At 45.9% G+C, this 24,375-nt stretch overlaps 1 protein-coding gene across 1 annotated transcript; it reads right to left on the bottom strand.

Moving 5' to 3' along the window:
- Nucleotides 1-1,701: 1,701 nt before the first annotated feature.
- On the bottom strand, nt 1,702-23,978 carry LOC142572145 (cytochrome P450 1A1-like). Its single transcript, XM_075681048.1, has 9 exons — nt 23,815-23,978; nt 18,367-18,546; nt 16,536-16,629; nt 14,319-14,474; nt 10,408-10,616; nt 8,553-8,678; nt 7,724-7,828; nt 5,695-5,826; nt 1,702-2,684 (listed from the first exon to the last, which is right to left on the bottom strand). The coding sequence occupies exons 1-9, from the start codon at nt 23,966-23,968 to the stop codon at nt 2,326-2,328; spliced, it is 1,515 nt and encodes a 504-aa protein (XP_075537163.1). The 5' UTR covers nt 23,969-23,978; the 3' UTR covers nt 1,702-2,325.
- Nucleotides 23,979-24,375: the final 397 nt, after the last annotated feature.

Genomic DNA, 24,375 nt, shown 5'->3' with positions numbered 1-24,375 from the left:
TTGAATTATGCGAAGTGGCTGCATTGGTGCGCACCCGTACATGTCTATAGGCACCTCGCCAGATGGTGTTGCGGCCGTTTCAACTTCCTGCAAGTGCTGCGAACTTCAGTTGCTTGGGCTACGGCGGAAACGAGGTGACACGCTGAAGAGCAAGGGAACATGCGCTCGTTACATGGGTTGTTTGAACTTGTTAAATGAAGTCTTGGCCAATTCAAAACAGCGTTAGAATGCATGTTCCTGGGCCATCGCCGCCATTTCCTAGAGTCAGGTACGGTATGCACGGTTGTACCACCTTTAGAAAACGTGTGAACTCTTGCCTCGATATGGTAGATTGCTAGAGGGCATCGTGAAGGCGCAACGTTTACTACAAGACATGCACCCTCTGCTCACTAGGAATCTGGTCTGGAGCTGATGATATAGTATGGGATGCTTGAGCAGACGGTGCTTATACATATATGTATACATGACCACGTATACATGACCACGCCGCGCGCACTGAACATGCGCATTATCTGTACATCGGCGTCACCGTTAGACTGCGTGATAATGCCGAATGTCACGCGCTCCCGTGTTTAGACTAAAAAACTCAGTACCCTTTCACTCTGTGAAGAAGGATGACCAGCGAAGTTGTGTATGTGGGCCCCTTAATGGCGAACTGCACCTCCGCCGCGGGTCGGCCCGGCATTGCAGTGCCTTCGGAATCGGCCCACGTATGCGGAGTACGCCTGCTTCAGCTCCGCCGCTGGTCGGCCCGGCGTTGCACTAACTTAAAGTGATCGCTCAGTGGCAAGACGCACCTACATGGTTTGGCATTTACTCAAAGGTCATCGTTGATTCTATATGTTGTGTATGTTCTCGCCTAACTTTTTGTAATCAGATTGTATGCCCGACGCGAATCGTGTAATACCATAGAGAAAGAAATATTCTATGGCAATATTTTCTGGAAGGCACTCGGGCGCCAGCGATTACGCTGGAACGTTCGACGAGTCACGTATAAAAGCCGACGCGATTGATCCGAAGATCAGATTCCGGTGATCGCCGACGGTGCTTGCCACTGTCGTTGTGCTATGAGTGCAGCCTGTTTTTCTGGGCACAGGTTCACCCAACAATGAGTTACTAGTTTCGCAACACACAGTTTTTGATACTCAGTTCTTCACAGTCACTTCAAGGTCCCGTAATCAACGCATACCTGTTCTTCTTCAGCTGCTCAAAATCACGTACGACTCGCTGCATTCAGAGAATGCTAGGCGTGCTTATCCATCCCTATTTTCTTATCAGGCTTCCAGTTCGTCACGTAACGCTCTATGCTATTTCTTGTTCCACTTTTGCACCCCGTTCGCTCACAAAGCGAATAGAAAGGCCGCGTTTTTGTTGAAGTGATCAGTGCATTCCTGTTACTGATATATAGTTTAGCATTCGGGCACCGTCAGCGCCCATTTGAAGACGCTGGAAATTAGGGAAGCGCCGCCGATGAAGCACTGCTACCATCCGCCTTACACTCTTCTCCTGCTCCCTTCGGCGGAAACAAGTAATCACGAGGAACGTCGAGCCATGATGAGTTTTTAAACACAGCGTAGCGACTCTGCAGCACGGTGGCGCGCGTTTATATTCACTTCTGCAATAAGATATGTGCTGTCCGATTTATTCAGTACGTATCCTGAAGTGCTCATATATATAATCGACACGAATGATGTCTACAAGTCATGTGCGCACCGTTTATTGTGCATATTACAGTGAGGTTGATTTAACAAACATTGATTATACTTACACAGTATAGGGTGATCACAGAAATATGCATCCTGTTATTTCCACATCATGGACACGACAAGAAACGACAGTTATCCAGCACTATACTTTCAACAACGAAATCTTATTCCGCGACAAGCTGTACTTATACTTTAGTCATGTGTGTCAGAAACCGCGTTAAAATTAACCTTAGAAGCAAACTAGAATACGTGCGGATGCCTGGATTAGCGTTTGTCATTGAAATGTATCATACGGCGCATGGTCGTTTGCGTGTTATTGAAGTTTTCAGGACGGTTTTCTTTATTTTTCGTATCCAATATGGTCGCCTAAAATTTGTGTTGACACGTAGTTTGTGTTGCACATGGCTCGGGTACAACTATATACAGCAGCTGCAGAAATAAAAAAAATGTCGTTGTTTGTTCAATAAAGCGATGTGTTGTGTCTGTCGTTCCTTCTTCTTGGCGTGTCCATGTCACGGCGTTGCGCTACACGTCACACCGATTCAACAATACGACTACAAATTATCGCCGAGCACCTCAGAGACAGGCAGGTACACAGCACCCTTCGGCACGATAACGTTCAGGGACTCTTGGTGAGAACGACGTTTTGGCGACCCGCAATGAGGAAGAAGCTGTGTCCCATCGCCACCACTTCTTGTCCAAGTGCGCCGTCGGGCGCTGCTACGCTGAGCCGCTGCATGAGTCTCACGAGCACGTAGAACATGTCCGCTTGCGCCAACTTCTCTCCGGGACACGCTCGAGGTCCCAGGCCGAAGCTGAGAAGAGGCGGCAGGCGGTCCTTCGATGCGAGCTTTCCTGTGACTGGATCCAAGAACCGCTCCGGCCTGAACACTTCGTGGTCCGTCCAGAGCTTGGGGTCGTGGTTGACGTTGTATATGTTGTACATCAGCCTGGTGTCCTTGGGAATCGGGACGCCGGCTGGAAATAAAGAAACAGTGCCTGCTCTTGCAGTACACGCGACATAGTGCGCGTTTCGTTTCCGCACGCTACCATTATACCAGCAAATTATACCAGGTTGCCTCACGACAGGTCGCGCAATGTGTTTTCTGTGCTGTTGTCCGCCACACTGCATCACGCGGCTTCGCATTCACAGAGCAGTGGAGTGAGATACCGTAAAATCTGAAAATTTCATCTATTCCCAGTCTCGCCACTTGTGAGAGATGTGAAACATCCACTAAAGATAAGACAACATAACTGAAAAGAAGAATAGTAGGAATTTAAAATAATACTAAGTTAAGAATAAAAAACTATATTTTTCATATACAAGCGCCACAGAGCAGCTACAATTTCCGATCGACGTAAGTCGCAGGACCTGCATGGCTCGTCGACAGCGTCGCCACTCTGACTTGGAATAAGAAATTGTTGCGACGACGCGCATATCACTCCCACAAGGTTTTATTTAACGGTTGAAAGGGACGTGGCTCGAACTGCATTATCACCCAGTACATTTCGCTTTTATTCTGCGAAAATAATGGATTTTTTATTTACTGGTATTTTATCCCACCAAATCAATATTTTAGGCATTACCCGCGTGAGAATAAAAATTTGTGCTTTGTATATTTTGCTTAAACACTGTGAATCATTTCGCACTCTTAACGACTTGTTATTTTGGCTTTACATAATCTGTATAAGGTATATAGACAATGGCAATGAACTTTTTCCTTACTTTTGTATTGCGGCATTTCGATCAAGTTGTTTGCAGAAGGTATAAAAACCGAAGTTGACAAAAAGTGCGAGGATGTGATTTCACAGGGTATTCAACGACCGTTTATAGACTTCATAGAAAAGTACCTGTGCAACGCTTGTGCACCGTCTAAACATGCTTGTCTTGGTGAGCTCTGTCGCTCGTTGTTCTGTACAAATGCCACATTATTATTGCGTGCAAGGGTTGAAGATTGGGCGAGTTGGTAACATTGCATCTTGAATGTGCCTGCCCCTTTTGCTAAGTATGTGTGCGCTGTGAATTCATTCAAGACGCCGTGCTATCAATCTTGCAAAACTTCAGTTATAGAACAGGTGCTTTAGACGCTAGACATTTAAGAGCGCAGTAGAGACAAAAGGCCGACAATGACTACTATCTAGCAATTCAAACAAGACAGAAGTACGCATGGAGATGGAGGCATTAATTTATCAACAGCGAACGAACAAAGCATGCCACTTAAGCAAACCTCTCGACAAGTCAGCTTGTCGAGACGTTGGTTCTATAAATACATTCGTTGTGTTATGAGCACTATCTAGTAACGGTTACCAAGTGACGTTGCCTTCAAACTAAGCCTGATTAGGACCAGGGAGCGAGCAAAGGAACAGAAAACGATAGCAGCAAAGTCATGAGGTAGAAGTACAATGTTATGTATTAGAGATCAAACGCAGGTATAGATGATATTCTATAGTTGAGATTGAGAAAGCAGTGTACTTGTGTAGATCACGAAATGCGCATACCATTTGTCTGTTAGAGCAAAATATTGAGGGTGTGAAATAACGTAAAGCGCAATAGAGGGTGAGAGATGATTAGATTGAATGATTAGATTAGGAAACTTGCGGACATAGAATGGGTTCGATTAACGCGGTAGCCCGGACAGGCGTGGTTGATCTCTGGAAGGGGCCTTAGTTCGGCTGTGAACGGGAAAATAGACGGATGATAGATATGATATCCGGTTTCACGAATGCATGCATACACCTAGAAAATTGCTTGGAAACGTCTTCAAAGACATTTAACAGTGCAAAACCACATGGCTCAAAGAAAGAAGACGCAACAAGGCACTGACTAGCACCTAAATTTTGTTTCCGAAGGAAAGCTAGGTATATGTTAGCGCTTAGGACGGGGAAAAATATAAATTTGCGTGCCGGAACCACGATACGTTTATCAGGCACACTGTAGTGGAGGACTCAGGATGAATTTTGACCCCCTGGGGTTCTTTGAGGTGCACCTAGTGCACGCTACACGGGTGTTCTTGCATTCCGCCCACATCGAAATGCGGTAGCCGCGGTCGGGATTTCATCCCGCGCCTTCGGGCTTAGCAGCGCAACACCAAAGCCACTACGCCACCACGGCGGGTTAGGGAGGGGAAGTAATACCGTGACCAGATTGCTCGAACGCCAAAACGGGACAGAAGGGAGGAGGGGTGGATGTCGGATATATAGTATTAATTACATTCAACATTTATTCCATGTTTGGTTTATGGGACGGGAAACCTTTTTCCAAGCTCTTGAGGAAATTTGCACTTGCTTTTGGCATTATTCCACGTGTTTCCAACACCACGTGCGTCACAAGCAAGACGTCATGAGACGCCGTCATCAATGCACTTTGGTTTGGCTCGTAGGTCAATGCATTGAGAAGTCCATTGTAGCAGGATCGAGAAAATTTACTAGCCGTAAAAGTGGTTGTGCGTTCTAGGAGGGTTGCAATCTGATAACGGTTCGGAAAGCGAACCTTTCCCTTGCCTTAGCGTGATTAACAAGGCTCGCGCTTTCGTCAGCAAAAGGGCCATTTTGAACAATCACCCTAAAGCAAGCGAACGGCTCGCTTTCCGAATTGTTATAAGATAACAGGTGCTGCTGCCTCAATTCTAGCAATGTTTCGTTCGGTCACCTGCCTCTAAAATCTTCTTTCGTTAAAGTAGCGCCACCACACCCGAAAAGCTAACAGCCGATTCGGCACCACATGGCAGGTATTTCGGGACAATTAACTAGGGTTCCGGATAGGCAAAAGCAGCACATGTCCCGCCTAAATCGGGACGTATGGTAACCTTAGCCGAAAGAAGCAACGGAGATACGTTTGTCCTGCATAAGACATTAAAGCGGCGGATGATGATGGCGATTCTTAGCGGACAACATGCAAGCTTTCATTTCCTTTGAAGTTCATTTGGCGCAGTTTCAATACTCCATGCAAACAAAAACATACTGCATGGCAACATTCTTCTTGTCTTACCAATCTCCGTGTTATGTGACGTATTATGCGGGAGGCCGAAAGGTGCGATTGGATAAAAACGAAGCGTCTCCATGATGCAGGCCATAGTGTACGGTAGCCTTTCTCTGTCCTTCATTGTCGGCGGCGACTGACCTGCGAATAAAACAAAGAAAGATTGGTGCCGCGCAAGTGTACTTTCTCGACATATTTGGTGTATTTAGTTGCAAACACGCAGGCAGTTTGCCCCGGTAGAGACATAGCGGGTAACAAACGCGCATGCGCTGATGGTAGAGAGCTGGTGCTATAGCGTTTTCTGCGGCACTTCACTACAGCCTTCGACATGGTGTGGGGTACTGTGAACCAGCGCCAACTCTTGTATATACTGCGTGCTGTTTTAGAGGCATGCCTCAGACTCTTAATGTTTAGTTGGTCGGGTTCACAATGTATTTCGTGTGCGTTAAGCGTACAGCCGCGGCCACGTCTGTGTAGAGCGCGCGAGCAGACGGCCTTGCTCTGCGGGGCGACACGGTGCGGCAGTTGCGGGATCTGACGCACTGTGCCCAGTAGCATGCGCGGCCTAATAGACATGCAGAACTGCATTGCACGAGTGGCAACGTTGAAACGGGCAGTTGTTTAACCGAATAGGTACGCTTTTTCAGGGCGCTCTCGGTATCGCTATGCCAAAAGATTACTCGTTTCAGCTGATAACACGCGCCCGACTCTATCGCTCTTCGGGACATTGTGCCTACCACAATAGCAATTGCGCGTCGCTCATCCGCTGTGAGTCGGGGAGCCATTGCGAATAAATTCTGCGAAAAGGTTTGACTTCTATGTCTAATATAGGCAGCACGCATGCGATGTTATCATTTCATTGGCCGATAACATTATCTGGGATTGGTGAAGACATAGTTTTTCATATCAAGTGCCCTGAGAGAATCGCACACGCTATCACTCACGTGCTCAATTCCCTTGTCATCGCGCGTAGTAAGGTGGCGCCCTCGGGTAATGCGCACAACCGGCAAAACACGTGCGCTTACCAACATAATTTCTGGTTAAAAGCAGCGTGCGCCGACCTGCATGTCTATTAGGCCGCGCATGCTCCTGGGCACAGTGCGTCAGATCCCGCAAATGCCGCACGGTGTCGCCCCGCAGAGCAAGGCCGTCTGCTCGCGCGCTCTAGACAGACGTGGCCGCGGCTGTACGTATAGCATTGAGCGCAGGCCAATAGACTTGGCCACTTAGATCATCATAAGTACAGATGCCGGCAAGGGACAAAACAATATTTTCGTACCAGCTTTGCGTAAGGTGAACTCGGCTGCCCCCTCCTCCTCCTCCTCCTCCTCCTCCTCCTCCTCCTCCTCCTCCTCCTCCTCAAAAACACATACTTTCAATATTCTACTATTGTAATGGCATCATTGGAATCAGACATATGCTGGCGGGGTGCCCCGCGATTCTCCTCAACCTCGTTGAAGAATGGACACAGTGGGAGAAAAGGATTCAAAGCCCATTGTTTCAGGACCAACTAAGGGCCGTCCAGAGGGCCCATGATGTCGCTGAAAGGCTTGGCCTGACAGTGCCAACGTGGGTGCGGCCGCCTTGACTTAAGAAGTCGAGCCTCCGGACCTCATTACAATAAATGTTTTCACACACACACACTGTTTGAGACTTGCGGAAAGTTTCACAGGACGTAACAGCAATCTCATGCACGCAGCGCGGCGCAGCCACTTGAATGAACTAGGGTTTAACGCCAGAAGTGACATTCAGGTGCGAAAAAAAGCGGTGAAAAACAAATCTAATATTCTGATAGACAGAAAGTTGTAAGTTTGCTCTTTCTCTCTCTTTCTCACACACCCACACACACACACGCACGCACACACACTAAAGATTGGCAAACTTCTTGGCAAGACAAACAGCAGCCACAAGGAGCGGGGACGCGCTCGCGCCTCGTCGGAGTGGGTATACAGAGAGGGCGTATACCTTGGCACCGACACATTGTAAATGATTCACATGACAGCATACTGTAGTAACTGAGTGGACAAACACACATTACCTATATTGTCTTCGATTTCTTTTTTTATTTTTTCTTGAATGCTTGGATCTCGCGACATCTTGAGAAGAAGCCACTGTAGCTCCCCAATTGATGTGTCAGTTCCAGCTGAAGAGAATGAATAAAAATATTAAGACGCGACACATTTGATAAAATTAGTACACAGACAGCGACACTTCTGTTGCTTGTGTGGTGCTGACAAAAATTTTGCGACAAAATGTCATTCTAAGTTTGCTCATCGGCGTTAGTGCGCTAATATATATATCGAGTCAGGGTGAACTTACACATTGTATGCAAATTTGTAGCACGCATATCACGCGGGTAGCTTCAGTGTTCCCTGCCCGTCATTGAGGTTGATTTCATCAACATGTCCTCATGCCAAAAAAAAAAAACGAAAACACACAAATAAACGATGAATATTACTACATCGCAAGAAAGAAACGAAATAAAAGCTCTCCGGTGCAGATAAACAGCAGCCACAGTATTTTATGCATGATGGCGAACTTTGGTGAGTTAAATACCGGTGATTGCCTAACGTCATTACTGCAACCACTGCAAAAAAGAAAAGACAGTTTGTTCGGGTAGCGAAGCAGTTTTAAGCGTATGTCATTACTCTGAAATCCAGTGACCTATGGATGTAACCAACAAAACACGAGACTATATTTTACGCTCTTGTTCGACTTGGTCTCTGCGTTGTTTCTCTCTGGTATGTTCCCTGATGCTCCTCCCCTCAAAAAAGTTTATGTCTGCGATTAATGCATCGCTAAGCTCACACTTTGAGAAAAGGGCTCTTCTAGCGCTTTCACATCTTTCAATGAGCGGTGTCTCTCACCTCCGAATATGTCTATCAGTATTTGAACCATGTTTCCTTCAGTTAGAAATTCGGCGTCGCTTTTTTCTTGCTCCAGGGCTTCGTCCCTTGCAGACAGCATGGCATGGGTGAAGTTAGATATGTTTCCTGAAATGTGAGATTACTTGTAATTCGTAGTTGTGTTAATAGAACAAAGTTATAATTATAGCTTTTTCAAAAAAAAAAAAAGAGATCGTGTATGCAGTGCGCATATAAAATATTAAGTTAGGTAGTCGGAGTTGGAGACAAAGTCGGTGGTTGCAGAATTGCGCAATTCCGGCGCGGGTTGCACCAGCTGACCACGCAAACACTGGCGGTAGCGCAATGGTAAAGTACTGGCACTGTGTTCATGGTTGGGCACAAGAAAAAAAAAGGTACAGCGGCGTTCAATTTGTAAACTACTCCAATGCATCATTTCGTTTCCAGTTTCACAAGCAGTTGTGGCAGTCGCTTAATTCACACTCCGAAAACTACACTTGGAACTGCTGCATGCTTGTAAACCGGTCATTGGGAGATTACACGTCGCACTTTTATGTAATTACGCGTGACAGGTTTCCAGTGATGTTCTCGTTTCAATTTATGAGCACTTTGCTTAGTGAATGGGCTAAACACAGAATGTAAATAAAAGATGAGAAGTGGAAATGCGAAAAGATGGAAAAAGAAAGAAAGAAAGATAAGAATTGACGAAAGAAGAAGGAGAAGCTGATAGAAGGAACGGGCTCCCAAGAAATATCACCAGAGATCATAGATAGAAGGACGAGTTTCATACAGAGGTCGAAGAACAATAATCGAACGACATGGAGGGGTCACTGCTAATGCATTACATTTGCACAAGTGTAGCACAAACAATTGAGGTTTTAGCTATATTTACTTATTGACTTTCTGTACCTCTTCAAGGTATTAGTTCTGGTGGACTATACCATCTTCTTTCGCGAAAGGTGATATATGGAGTTGCCACAAGTGTGTTGCTTCCAATATTTACATCTAGTAATTCCAGCTAAACCTACATACTTAGGGTTAATCCTACAAATCTTCTCGTTTTCTTTTTTTTTGTATTTCCGTTGGAACATAAGACATGGTTGGTTTCGTTCAAGAACTAGACAGGGTGTCGCAGCTAACTTTAGCCAGAGTTTAAAAATATGCAAATGCCATGTAGCTCGATAGAACAAAGGCAATGTTGTTTGCCGTCACTTGGAGATACTCAAACTGTTTTTTCATTCCGCCTAGTTAGATTATTAGTCGTACTTATTTATTCAACTTCTCAAATAGTATTAGATAAAAAGTACCAACGAGAATATTGCCGCGCGACTGGCCGATCGAGGAACTTTCCGTGTATTCGCGGGCTTCTTTCACGCTCGTAAAAACTTTTATGTAGCGCGTATTGAGGAACAGAAAGCTGTACCGAGAAATTTTCACGTCGCTCTACAATTTTTCTCGTTGACACTTTAATATAACTATAATATTTGAGAAGTTGATTAATTAATTAAGACTAATTATCGAATTAGGCGGAATGAAAAGAAATAGGTTGAGTATCTCCAAGCGACGGCAAACAACCTTGCCTTTGCTTTGTCCAGCTACGTGCCATTTGCATATTTTAAAGCTCTGGCTAAAGTTAGCTGGGACACCCTGCATGCACGAACTAGCGAGTGCACGATCCTGTTAAAGAAAGGCTAGGGCTGTGGCTGGTCTGTAAATGCACGGACTGATAATGAAAGCGATATAAAATTTAGTGTTTTACTACGGCCTAGGCTACAAAGCTCGCTTTGTTGCTGCTACTGTTTGAGGCGCTTGTCAGAAATTTGCAATATAACCGGCGCGGACAGACTTCGTTGTATACCTGGCTCATAGGTCTTCTTTGCTCCAGCATACAGCCTGTCGACGATGGATCGCATCTCCTTGAACATGTCTTCACACTTTTTTTCTCGCGCGCGGTATAAAATGCCCAGCCAGGGAGCTATGTCACTAGGCAGTCCGTTTGGTGCCAGTTCCGTGAAAGCACGGTTGATGCTGATTATGCGGGCAAGGTCGGCGCTCTTGGCGTCGAACCTAAAAAGGGTAAATCATGAGAAATAGGTGCACTCAGTTATCGCAATGGTCCTGTGCATAATAAGGAAGCCTAGTATACTGCCGAATATTATCAAATTCTAGCTGCCTATATTGTGTTATTATTAATTGGATAGTAATAACACATATGCGAAGAGAGAGAAAAGGATGCATAGAAAGGCAGGGAAAGTTAACCAGAGGTAGTTCCGGTTGGCTACCCTGCACGGGTTGAAGGGTTAAGGAGGATAAAAAGAGAAAGAGAGTGGAAGGGGAAGGTAGAGATAAGCAAAGTTGTGTATTATGTTTTTATGGGTGCGCGTCAGAGCCTGTTCTGTAGTACACCGCAGAACAAAAATGATGTCACCACTAGCGCAAATAGGCATGACACCTTGCTTGACGGGGCCTTAGTTGTGAGCACAAGCACGCGCTATCACAGAGCAGTGAGGGAGAAAAATGGAAGGCGATGCGCTTTCAACCAGACGCGCGTTCGGTCTACTAGCCTACCTACAGGAAAGGGGGTCAGTATTGTTGGGCATAACAGCGACGCTGCGATGCTGGCGATTTTGACAGGCTTGGTGGTCACCCAGCCCTTAAAAGGAAGCTTTGCCTCAGGAGCTTCCAACTAAATACGTGCGAATTGGAGAAATAGTTTCGCTCGGCATTCATTGCACTGAAACCTGAGCGAAATTAAAAACGAAAATAAAAAAAACTGTTTTAACCTCTAGACTGTAGGGAGCATATGTTTTATTAAGGTTAATAACGTTTTAAAAATGTTGCTGAAAAATACCATATATATATATATATATATATATATATATATATCGAGAGAGAGAGAGAGAGAGAGAGAGAGAGAGAGAGAGGGGATGGGAAAACGGCGCTGCGGTATTTCAAGTGGCAAGGTTTGTGTTGTGCGGTTGGTGGCGCTGGCCAACACTCACACTAAGGTTAGTTCTAGTAGCAGAACACAAATACCCCAGAAAGTGAATGGAAGAACGGCGCCACGGTAGCTCATTTGGTAAGAGCATCGCACGCGTAATGCGAAGACGTGGGTTCGTATCGCACCTGCGGCCAGCTGTTTTTTCATCCACTTTTATTTCCATCAATTTATCATTTCTTTAACTCAGTGAGTTCAAGTAATTTTCCCCATGTGGTCTTTTTGTTGGCTTCTTATATGATTAATAAATAATGGCCCCCGCCCGGTTCTCTTTCATCTCGTTTATATATATATACAGACAGGGTGTTTCCCGTAACTTGTGCCAAATATCTAAGAAAAGTGGTTAGCCGCAGATGAACCAAACCAGCGGCATATGGTTTGCAGTCATGTGGTGCCCCTTACAGTATTTTTTTTATATTCCGCCTAGTTGGTTAAGGAACCGAGATGAATCATGCAAAATGTTTAATGTCCACTTTAGGGCCAAGTGCGTTTCGTTGCGCTGTAAAGGGGATTCAGAAACGACCGATCCATTTTTTTTTGTGTGTGGCAACGTACTACATACATGCTGCTTGGCGATTATTTTCGGCGTTTAAAGGAAGTCCGCGAAATGAAACCACGTGACTGCGCTCGTGCGCTATCGTATTGCAGCGCTCTCAACCGCGCTTCGTGCGAAAGAACCGCGCGCGCGCACCGTGGCGAAGTAAGCCGCTGCGGCTCTAGGCATCGGCTTCGCAGTGCGTCAGCATCTGTGGCGGTGGCACACGGAAAGGAAGCGCCGTCGTTACTGGTAAGCGATAGGCGTGATGCACGCTTGAGAGCGCTGCAATACGATAGCGCACGAGCGCAGTCACGTGGTTTCATTTCGTATTTCGCGGGCTTTCTTTAAACGCCGAAAAAAAAGATCACCACGCAGCATGTAACGCTGCCTCAAAAAAAAAAGAAAAAAAAAATAGATCGGTCGTTTTCGCGCGGGTCGTAAACTTGTACATAACATTGGCCGCTCCCCATGATATATAATAGATCTAGGTAAGAAAACTGCGACATCTGTTATTGGTGCAGATTTACGAATATGTAAGCTTTGCATTTTAATTTCTGAAAGACTCACCAATTTCTGGCATTAGCAAATAAAACATCCGTTTCATACAACTAAGAGATTTTTGCTTTTTTTCTCTCAAGTGCGGAAGATTTCATTCGAATCAGCCGAGCGCTTGTCTTCCGAGACCATTTCTGCGTTGTACACGGATTTGAGTCCGGAAGTCGGACTCGGCCGTGCCCTAAAGCTTTCTCCTAATTGCGAAATTTTAAATTGAAGTGTAATACCGTTTTAGCCCCGTCTTACCACCAGTCAGCTCAACGAAAAGAAAGTTGCGCCCGTCATCGACGTGGTAAGATCGCCAGCAAGCAAATTGGAAACATTGATGAATTGGATTTTCTGAGTGCAGATTAGTAGGGCGTAGGTACCTTGATTATGCACGGTGGCAACGCTCACAAAAATATTGGACATTTTTACGGGATGGTAGAACGTTGGTGTGCGATCGGTCTCCGCTTCTTATTCCTGTCTTTCTTTCCTCTCCGACTCTTCTTTTTTCACTCGCTCTTCTTTCCTGATTGCCTTCAATTCCACACATCTTTCGCTACACTCTCTTCACCCTCTCCCATTGCGGTTTTCTGTCGTCCGCCTCCGCAGAATTCAGTTTTGAAGCTTGTTATGATATTTAATGTTATGGATGTAGAGAAACAGCAATGTGGGCCTCGCTAGAGACGTCTATTCCAAAATTTGATATTCGCTACTCAGGCAAGAATAAGAAAGGAAAAAGCAAAAAGAAAATATCGACAAGCACTATACACACATGAACACGTCACAACCACGTAAGTAGTGGCTCTACGGACCCTAGCCCCGAAAGCAAGCCCACCAGTACTGAGACGTTCATCTATCACACAGGAGTGAAGTATTCCACAGAAGTCCCCTCATGTATACATATTATATCCATATTTCTGCATAAGTCTGGTCGCGGAAAGGACCACGTGGCCTCAATACGTTGAAAAACAAGCATAATGTAGAGAAGGCAAAACACGTGATGTCCTATATATGCAGCCCATGAGACATGTCTTAAAGCCCGCCCGCTTTGATACCCAAAGGAAGCAGACAATGAAGCTGTACTCCGCTTAATTGATGCTTCAATTGGTGCTTACCCTGCGATAGTTTGTCGGTGCCGATGATGTGCTTCTTAGCCTTAAGAATTGATCGCTGTGTATGTAGCATCTGACGGACGAAATGCTTGTACGTCCCAGAAACCTACGTGACTGTGCGTGCGGCCATGAGAATCTCTGCTCATATTCCCTCGAACGCTGTTAACGTCTCCTCTTCGCATGTATAGAGGGACCAGCTCGTCAGCCATTAGTGGTCGTCATCGTCTGCATTCTTTCTATTACATTTTTCAGGAACAGGAGAGGCGGATGCGTGGCAGCTTAAATACAAGCTCTCCTAAATAGAACCTGCCATATCACACTTCAGGTAAGGAGACAGCACTGCAGACTTTCTTATGTTTGTTTTGCTCTATTTTTTTCCCGATGGCCGGTGACGAACATCTTTCGGCAAGACGTGAAATATCTGTGGAATCGGCGGAATGATGCGGGGTCCGGCGAGATCCGTATGGTCCATGACGCCATACGATAGCTTGTTTAAAAGTCTGCTTAAAGACGCGCTCTTGTATTTCACAATTAACAAAAGGGAATCGTAGACTAACAAGCTGTGTATCAGAAGGACTTACTTGGCGCTGAAGGCTGATGCTGAGAGTACATTGAAGATGATAAACATGGGAGGATCTCTGGCATCGAGTGTCACGGGTTCATCATCCAATGAATCAACGTAGGCATCCACAACCTCTGTACATAGCTTCTCCAGGGACTGGCTTACTGCATACTTTCTGATTGAAAACAGGAAGAATAAGTATCAGAGATTTTTCTGTCTGGAGTAATCTAGAACATGTTCGAATTCAAACTGAATATTTCAACGCATCGAATGATTGCTTAGCTGACTGAAAAACGCAGACGCGCCACATGCGCGTCCTTTGGTCACTAAATTAACAAATAGCAACGCAGTTCACTAACAGATTGCTTTTATTTCCTTTTCACTCAGCCGCTCAGTTTAATTTTGCTTCATGTCAAGCACGCATTTTCAACTACGCCGCAACGTATGCAGGTTTGGTTACTAGAGCTGTTTGCATAGATCATAATTTTTATTCAAATGAATATCAGGCGAGGCTGGCGCCTTTATGGCGGCACCGGCTACTCCTTGTTACTTAGCAAAGGAGGAGGAGGAGGAGGAAAAACATTTATTGAGCTCTAGAAAATTTAATGAATTTCGCGGAGTCAGATGGTGTCTTCCATCTTCTTAGCAATGGCCGTCTGCCCCTAGTCCAGGGCTCCGCTGGATGCCGCTGCTAGCTGTGCCCGTCGGATCAGCCCTAGTTGGACGTCCTGACGGTCGCTGGAAAGCATTCCTTCCCACTGCTCCGCACTCGGGTTTGGTAGTATTGGTGCCGCATTTGTTTTCTGTCAGGCCCACGTTATATGGTAGAGCGTGGGTGCTTCCTGGCACCATGGGCATTTGTCAGTGTACTGTGTGGGTTGTATTTTACTGAGGGTGTTTAAGTTCGGATATGCACCCGTGTGTAGCAGCCTCCAAGCTACGGAGTCCTCTCTAGTGAGAGAGCTATTGCAAAGAATTCTGCCACAGTGGAAGATGTCTGTCGGGATAATTGAAATGTTCACTCTAGCGCTAAATGTGAAATGACAAATGCTGAAGTCCAGGTATTTTTATGACACGAACGGTTGGTATATACGTGGATGTACTGGGGATATAATGAGTAAATTTGTAAAAGTGCCAGTTTCTGTGCGGGGGCCATGAAAATGCGTCAGATATAATCCAGTCGATCGATAATTCTCGTTTAGGACTTGTTAACATCCAAGCAGGGTAACTAGCATCCACTTTGCATAATTCATATCTTGGTAATAATTGCTTTATGTTCTTGAAGAACATCATTAATTTCGCTCTTGTTTCGTTCGCTAAGCGCGATGTTTAATGGATCCTCGTGTTGGGTTAAGATTCGATAAATATGTCGGCATGGTTTCAACCGTTCGTGTGACTGGAAATGGTGGGTGACGAGCTTCAGCAATTACTAGATAACCCGAGGTAGCCTGCAGAACCCCAAGACACTCGCGGCCCCCTTGCCAGTAAACATTGAAGACGTCCCTCGGAAGTTTACGATAAACCATCGAGAAAAGGTTTCGAATGGGCAATTTTTTTTTATGAGCGCGTTATGAAATTGAAATAGTGAAGAGACTGATCCCCCCCACGTTGTGCCAGCGAGTTGCCGAAGTACGTTTATGGCAGCATTGGTCTGCTTTTCAATTGCGCGGATGTGTGATGCTCATGTCAGCTGGCGGTCAAGAATAACTCCAAGAAATTCATGCTCTTTCACGAACATCGAAGTTTGCTCATTAAGCATGAGTTGGAAATTATTCAGCTGTCGTCTAGTGAAAGGAAGTACGGCTGTCTTTGCGCATGAAAGACTGATGTCTCTTTCTTTTAAAAAAGTGTCGATACCATCAAGACCATCTTGCAGCGTTGTTTGAATGTCTTGTATATGAGGACAAGAGGCCCATATACAGATGTCATCTGCGTACAGAGAATACTGTAGACCAGGCGGTAGTTTTTGTGGTATGGCTGCCATGACACAGTTGAATTAAAACGGACAGAGAACACTGCCCTGTGGAACGACCTGCTTGATGCTGTGATAATTACGCTCTCCTTCAATTGTTTCCACAAATATTTTTATTTCACTCAAGAACTTTGACATCCATCGCAGTGTTCGACCGTGTAGGCCAAGCTCTAACATACCAGCAAGGACGTGTATGTCATCTTCGTCGTATCACTAACTACTGAGGCTAAAAGCGAATATTGTGTTCTGTAAAAAACCGCTTACCTGACAGCACTGACAGCTACCTTGCGAAGGACTTTCCATGTGGCGTTGTAATCTTCAAAGACGATATCATGGTCGCAAATTCTCTGAATATCACCTGCACGAAAGTTTGAAGCGACACAGCACATAGCGCATAGCGCACAGCTCATCATTCTGGATACCATACATTGTCGTTCGTAAACGGTTTGTTCTATATTTTCTCTCTGCCTGTGTATGTTTGCCATTATTTCGGATCTTTTTTTATCAGTTCGGAAACATGCATTGGTAGCCAAGACCGCACCAGTAGCGCAGTCCCATTGGCTCTTGCGTTGTGAACGTGTTGTGCATGTGTTGTGCATGTGTTGTGCATGTGTTGTGCATGTGTTGTGGATGTGTTGTGGATGTCCATGGGCCGCTACATGAGAATGAGCGCGCGCACAACTTTTCGACGAGGCCCATCACGGTAGCTTAGTGGCTATGGCGTCGCGCTGTTGAGCTCGAGGTCACGGGTTCGATCCCGTTTGCGGCGGTCACATTTAGGTGCACATTAAATAACCACAGGTGGTCAAAGTTAACTGAGAGTCCCCCACAACGGCGTGCCTTATAAACAGGTCGGCGTTTTACCACGTTTAATGCACAAAATTAAAAAAAAAACAAGATAACTTTTCTCCGTGGTACTGTACGCTGAGACGTACACACACCGACATGCTACACCAGTAAACTACATATACTATACCCGCAGTTATGGTTCAAGGGGAATTTCTTTTTTTTTCAATTCGAGATGTTCATGTTGGGTGTGTGCATACACAATCTTTCGGTCGTACTGAAAATATGCGCGACATGTCCTGTTGGTGTTTTCGACCTGACGTAACGAACGCAGCGTATGTGTGGTGTCCAACTTCAGTACGGTTGTATGGTGGATGCATGTACGATGCCCTCGTAATATTCACACCGAAAGAAGTGCCGGTGCCTCTACGACAGGCGAACATCTTTTACATGTATTTTGTAATAATAACACCTGTAACTGCACTTCTGACGCAGGGGCACACTTTATCTCAGCTCAGCTAAAAGAAAGGAAGAAAGAAGGATTCTATAACTACACTCTTTCCTTTCTTCTATCCTCCTTGCGCAAGGTAGCGGCAAACTGCGCTTAGTCTTCTTAACAACCTAGCATTTTTTTAAAACCTCCATCTCTTAACTATTTCAGAAATGAGAAATTAGTTTTCACGAAAATTTTATCCACAAGCTGATCCTCGCTGGAACAAAAGCAGTATAGCAGAAAACAAGGGAAGTATTGTTTGATAAACGATTGAACAATTCTAATGTCGAAAGGTATACGTCATAACTGTGCGAAAACACCCGCTTCAAGTCCGATTGAACTGCGATTCTAGTGCGAACGCGCGAGGTCATTTACCGGGCACCTAACACGAATATTAGCATCCGGGCGTTCTCGCATTCTGCCTTCGTCCGAACGCGCCGCTGCGGGCTGCACTCACACTGTGTGCTCGACCGCAGAATAAAGTGCTCAAAGAGCCTCCTGAAGAACACATTCCATTTCTCTCTCCCCCTCCCCCAAAGGAAAGAAGAGAGAAAAGGAAAAAGGAAAAAGCCCTTCATAAACGTTCCGCATTAGCCCACACCTTCCTCATAATCAAACTAGCCAAGCGAAAACAAGACGAAAACAAACAAACAAACAAAAGAAATGAAGTTGGACACGAATGCAATCGAGAATGAGCTTGCAACTGTGAACCATTTACACAAGTTTTACAACACTGTTGGTTATCGGGCGTGCACGCCGCGGACCGCGTTCCGCGAATCGCGCTACAGCACAGTAAGCTTCGCAGTTTTGGCTCACCGAGTCTCGTCGCAAATCGGCCGGCGAAATCGTGGCGCTTGTCGACGAATCCTTCCTTGATGACTTCGTACCCGTTGAGCACGATCATCGGCTGAGTGCCCATCCACAGAGTGAACGGGTCTCCGTAATACTTTGACCACGTGATGGCTTTCTTGTGGACCTCTTTTTCTTTGGCCAGAGCTGCATCACGAAAAAGAGAGAGGGAGAGAGAGAGAGGAAGATAGGGTGCGCGCTTGAGTAAGTGCGGCGATGCCTCTGGCTGAATGCGAGCGCTCGTATAGTGTCGCAACCCTAATGACGCCAGAGCGGTGGTCTCAGACAGAGAGGTGTTCTCAGTCAGCGCATGGGCATAACGATTTGCTGTACTCTGCAACAAGCAGTCGCAAACGGCGACCGCCTTCATAAGAGTAACACATAGGAGGAGGAGGAGAAATAGAGGGAAAGAGAAGGAGGTTACCGAGTTCTCAGATCGGCTGGCTACCTTGTGCTGGGGAGAAGGGGTAAGGGGAATAAAAGATAATAGAAAAGAGATATTAGTTAATTCGCTTGCAGACAGGAACGTCCTGGTGTCCATGGCCTGGCATTCCTGTGCACGGACAACGATGCACATGCGAAGACAGGTTTCAGCGACAGATAACGTAATCCGAGTGCCTAAGAGCAGTTACGCATGTTGCAGCCTCTTCACTTGAAGGATGCGTTTTTACACTTCCTGCTTGAGTGGAAGCAGCGCCACTGCTGGAGCAAAGAAAGTTGCTGTGGTACCATACATTCATTGCATTTCACATAATCTCAGAAGAATAGCGGCAAAATCGGAGGTGGACGTGGTTTTCTCTGCCTCTGAGCCTCTACAGTAGCTATGCAAACAGGTTAATACAGAGAATAACAAAAGACACGCATGTTCTACTCAACATCGCAAAAATGTGTATCCTGCACTCATAACGTTGTCTATGCATTACATTTTCGTTCGGAAGAACGTATGTTGGTCAAACCGGCAGATGCATCAATGAGGGATTAAGAGAACATCGATATAACGTCACTAGGGTAATCTCGGGTCACTTGTGTATTCGTTGCCGAGATTGTTCCTGCAATCTCATGTTTGAAAGTACTTTTATATTGTATAGGGCTCATAGCACGATGACAAGGGAAATTGTGGAGGCTTGCGAAATTGCAAAATTACAGGAAAGGTGCGTGAGCAAGCCATCAGTGTCGCTATCAAAAAAGGAGATACGATTCATCGGTTTATATTTGTAACCATTGCAGTATACGTTTTCAGCATGCCTTGCACACGTGTTCGGTTCATCGACATGCACCACTGGATGTTCGTATTTGCTGTCACGTTTGTTTCCGCTCGTACGGTATATATTTATCGATGCGTGCGAAAATAAAATCTATAGTTGAAAGTGAAGCGCTGTCTCTGTGTATCTGTTTCTTTCTACGTCCTCGTTCAGTCGCGCTTATACACTCTATCATGAATTCTAACCAACGACTCTGTCAACGTGTTTTCACCTGTCTCCGTCTTTTTTCCTAATGAATATTTTCCCATTCTTGTGACACGCATACTTTTAGCCGTGGTCCATACCCCAAGTTTTCGTCATTCCAAGTAAAAGCCCGTTGTCCTTTGTCTAATAAAAAAGAAACTAAACCCCCCCCCCCCACACACGCACGCACACACACTCACACGCAAGCACACACACACACACACACACACACACACACACACACACACACACACACACACACACACACACACACACACACACACACACACACACACACACACACACACACACACACACACACACACACACACACACACACACACACACACACACACACACACACACGCGCACACACACACACACACACACACACACGCACACACACACACACACACACACACACACACACACACACACACACACACACACACACACACACACACACACACACACACACACGCGCGCGCGCGCACACACACACACACGCACACAAACGCGCGTGCGCTCTATTGAATAGGAAACGATGTATTTACGAATTTTTAAGTGTTTAAGGAACCCGTGAAACCTATGGCAGACAATATTTAAAGCACGTAAGACGCATCGGAGAATGTTTTACTTAATATGACAACATGAACTCAATTTCATGTCATTCTGCAGGGCGCGATGAGCACGTTTACAATTTCCATCCATAAATGGGTGGAATGGTTAACTGTGCAACTTTGTCTAGCTTCCGTCTTGCTTCCCCCTGCCTTTTCCGCCAGCTGGAGTGCGATTAACGTCAAGTTATTTGAAACTGTTCTATTCCAATACTGCAATCAGGCCTCCACGATTGGTAAAAAAATTTTCGAGTCACCACCCACTGCACCTGTCTGTTTCGAATCATCACGAAAACCGCGAAAACACCCCACCCAATATGATATGCGCACGCTGATTAGACAAAACGAAAGAGAAATAATTATTTATTATTCGACGCCTTTTTCGTCATTAGCGAAAAAGGCGTCGTTTGACCAATTGCTATAGGTGAAACAATTTCGGGCTGCGCCCACTTTGCCTTTCTATGACGCGACTCCTCAAAACCGCGAAAACTCACCGCGTCAAAGTCACGTGCACGCGTTGAAAATGCATTGATATGCCGAACAAAACTGAAAATTTTACTGAATAGCTAGAGACTGCCCCTTTTCGAAAGGAAAAGAAGATGGCTGCCCGTCGACCGCTGTGGCACGGGCTACTCGGAGCTGCCGCGGTGCATGGATTTATTTGCACATAATAAAGGATCTTGCGTGGAAATATAATGGTACCGATACTTTTCGGCACGTATACTACATTGCTTTGAGAACTCTACTTTGCTGAGGATCTGTTTAAATTTAGCGGCATTTTTAACCTTCAATTGCACGCCGCCGCGAATTTTGACCAGCCCCTCCAAAGCAGAGTAAGGGGAAGCCGACCAATTGAAGACGCCGGCACCACCTTCCTGATCCGGCTATCTACTTTCATTCTGCTGGCTCGGCTCCTACGAACCTCTCTTGAGCGTGCTCCTTGCCTCATCTCAGTCATTTAGATAGGAAAAAATCAGCGCCCCTTCCAGTCCTGAAGATGGTGGAACAGCGAAGTTATTTTAGTTACACCGGGTGTTAGTCCGTGCAAGTCAAAATTTCGCAAGCAGTCTATATAGTAAATATGTTGTTTCACCATTCTTTCACTTTCCACTCTTGCGTGCTTCGCGTGGTGAGCATACTTTAGGAGTGCTTTTTTTTTGCAGTTCTCATAGTGTTTTTTCTTTTCTTGCGCGCGTGGGAGTTTTTGTTTGTGTTTTGCTGTGCTTTTTTCGCGTGCAAGTTGCTCCGCACCTTTTTTGCGCGCCAGTAATGAGAACAATTCCGCTTCTCAAGCGCGCAGCTTGGGACGGGCCTCTCGGCGCTGCCGTTGAGCTTCGGCTTCGCACACTTCGGGATCGGCCTCCCGGCGCTGCCGTCTGAACTCGGCATCTCTGGCGCACAGCTCGGGGTCGGCCCTACAATGAAGAGCCCGTTCGCGAGCCATTTTTCGCTGACACTCGCTGTAGGCAGCTTCTTCCTCAGGAGTACGCACTACTCGTGGTCTTCCCGTAGTTGTGGCGTGGTTAGCCGCCTGCGCCCGGCACTGCCGCTTGCGATTCTTCAAAATTTAATTGCTTCAATATTAATTCTGTCCGTCACGTAAGACAAGGAATGGCTCCTACCCACTTAAGTAATGGTTCATACCCCCGTAAACGCGGCCTCCCCATTACGGCGACAGAAGTGAAATTCTACACTGGAATGATGAGCGGCAACGGAGCCAGCTGTGTAAGAAGACGACGGCGCTCGAGCCATTGCTGATGATGATAGTTTTAGCGAAGTCTTGACAACGACGGTACAAGGTCTGCATAAGTAGCTTCGCTGTAAAACTGTAGGCAATGTAGGCAATGCTATTCGCTTTGAAAGCAAAAGGAAGTGGCATCCCGTTAATGAGAAGAACGTTTGATTGGGCTTTTCAATCTACGCTGCGGGTTACCACCGGATGATTGCGTCGGTGGTTACCTGAATTTGACGCCAGGAGATTGGAATAGAAACAGAGTGGAATAGTTTTACGTTATAGGACCTCTGATGCAACCAGTCTTCTCAAATCTTGATGCCCGCCCTCGGCTCAACTCACGCACGGGTGCGGTACAAACCCTTCTTGCCCGCACGCTTCTTCATCAGGAGTATTGCTTCCTGCGAGCGGCAACCTTCTGGCGCACCCTGCCCATCTCATTACCTCCTCCAGTCGAGACGACATCCGTGCAATTCTCTCTGATACCACAAAGAATGACGCCCTTGGTCAAGGCTCTCGCCGTACGTCTACTCTCGTGAAGATGTGGTAGTGTCCATCGCGAACTTTAGAACAAGTTTGAGCATCTGTACCACGTGTTCCCCCCCCCCTTCTGTGTCAATATATCTTTTCTCTTTCATTATTTATTTATTTATTTATTTATTTATTTATTGGGCGCGGAGGGTTGCTTCTGCGCAGACATCTGCTTGCATGCACCATTGCCTTTCCGCAGGACCTGCATGCCCACCTTCTACAGCCCTTACATTTACCCTTTCGAGTACACATGAAGGATCAGATATCAAGCGTAAAGTCTGCTCTCGGAGAAGCGACTGTGGGAAAGCGGGCACTAACATTTGCTTGCTGTGGAAGCCTTGATTACAGTGGAAGCTGGGTATCACACTTCTTTGTCTTCTTTTGCAACCAGCCGCTATCGGCTGAGGGCTACTGTGTACGCCCTAAGTCGACCTTAAGTTATGTGTATGCGATGATGCTCGAGTTGCTAGACCTTCAACGGTAAGCGGTTGCTTTTCTCATACCAAGAAAGTAAGTTTGTAAGGCTAAGTGATAAATTGGAGTCGCGTTTTGCAAACAAACAAACAAACAAACAAACAAACAGACAGACAGACAGACAGACAGACAAACAAACAAAGAAACAAAGAAACAAAGAAACAAACGTGTGCGATCTATGGCACCAACAGCACTGACAGTCGCAACGGCGACAACAAAGCAACATGCCATTTCTTTCCATCTTTGCTGTTCCTAGTTGCAGAGGTATAAAAGGTCATGGTCATGCGCGTTCTTACAAATTCAAACTTGGTCTTATTCTCTTTGTCTTTCTTTTTCGGGGGGGGGGGGGGCAGGGGCGACGGCGGGCGGGGGGTTAATAATTTCAACTGCGGGAGATGTGAGCTAGCTTCGCGAAGCGAGAATGTGACCTTCTGTGCCAGATTAAAAAAAAAATTCTTCCTCCGTGCCACAAGTATAATTTTCGCAGCAATATTTCTTGCATAACAAAGGACGAAGCAGCGTAAGGCAACCGCAGAAAGGTGCAGACGCCTCTTTTCAGACACAGAAAGCAACGGAAGTTGCGCAAGCTGTGCCTCCTGTTATTTGTTTCGCTTACTGAGGAGGTTTCCGACGACAGGCAGAGGGAACGGCCCTTTCGGGTATTGCGAAACTTTGTGGTAGAAGCGCACCACGTAAAGCGTGGCCAGAAAGACCAGCGTCGTTGTCAAGAAGCGCCAGTCCCAGGCCACGACTGCCGCCAGCAGCGTCATGTTGGCCGCTGTTCTGCACGAGAGAAAAAGAGAGACAACGTTGAGTAGAAAAAAAAAAATGTATCTCCATCCTGCAGTTTTGCAGAGAAATTTATTTTGCGCAAGGGGTTCATCGAGCCCATTTGCAGATGCCATATCTCAATCTTCTTCTTTGGCATTTAGTAAGTGTCAAGTTTTGCTGATTCGTATTCGTTCGGTTATTTTTAAACTTCGCGAAATTGCCAGAAAAAACCGACTTTACAGTAAATGAGCGCTAATATTGCATTAAGCTTTAGTGAAACTAAAAAAAAGAACGTTATTTGAAATGCTTTTTTTTTTTTTGCATGTCACATATTATGAGAAGAGTACGTAGTTGCTTAACTTTCAAAGTAACGCTTCTCCCTTGAACGGCCTTTCTTCGAGCTTGT

This window comes from Dermacentor variabilis, chromosome 2 (assembly GCF_050947875.1).
Source record: "Dermacentor variabilis isolate Ectoservices chromosome 2, ASM5094787v1, whole genome shotgun sequence".
In the NCBI taxonomy this organism is placed as follows: Eukaryota; Metazoa; Arthropoda; class Arachnida; order Ixodida; family Ixodidae; genus Dermacentor; species Dermacentor variabilis.
The sequence above is the reverse complement of the archived record's forward strand: the minus strand, read 5'-3'. Positions and strand labels throughout refer to the sequence as shown.

Coding starts and splice junctions, on each gene's coding strand:
- LOC142572145 (XM_075681048.1), bottom strand. CDS start 23,968: ATGACGCTGCTGGCGGCAGTCGTGGCCTGGGACTGGCGCTTCTTGACA. Junction 5,827..7,723: donor AGAAATCGAAGACAATATAG/GTAATGTGTGTT, acceptor TTTTATTCGCAG/GTCAGTCGCCGCCGACAATG. Junction 2,685..5,694: donor GTCACATAACACGGAGATTG/GTAAGACAAGAA, acceptor CTTTATTTCCAG/CCGGCGTCCCGATTCCCAAG.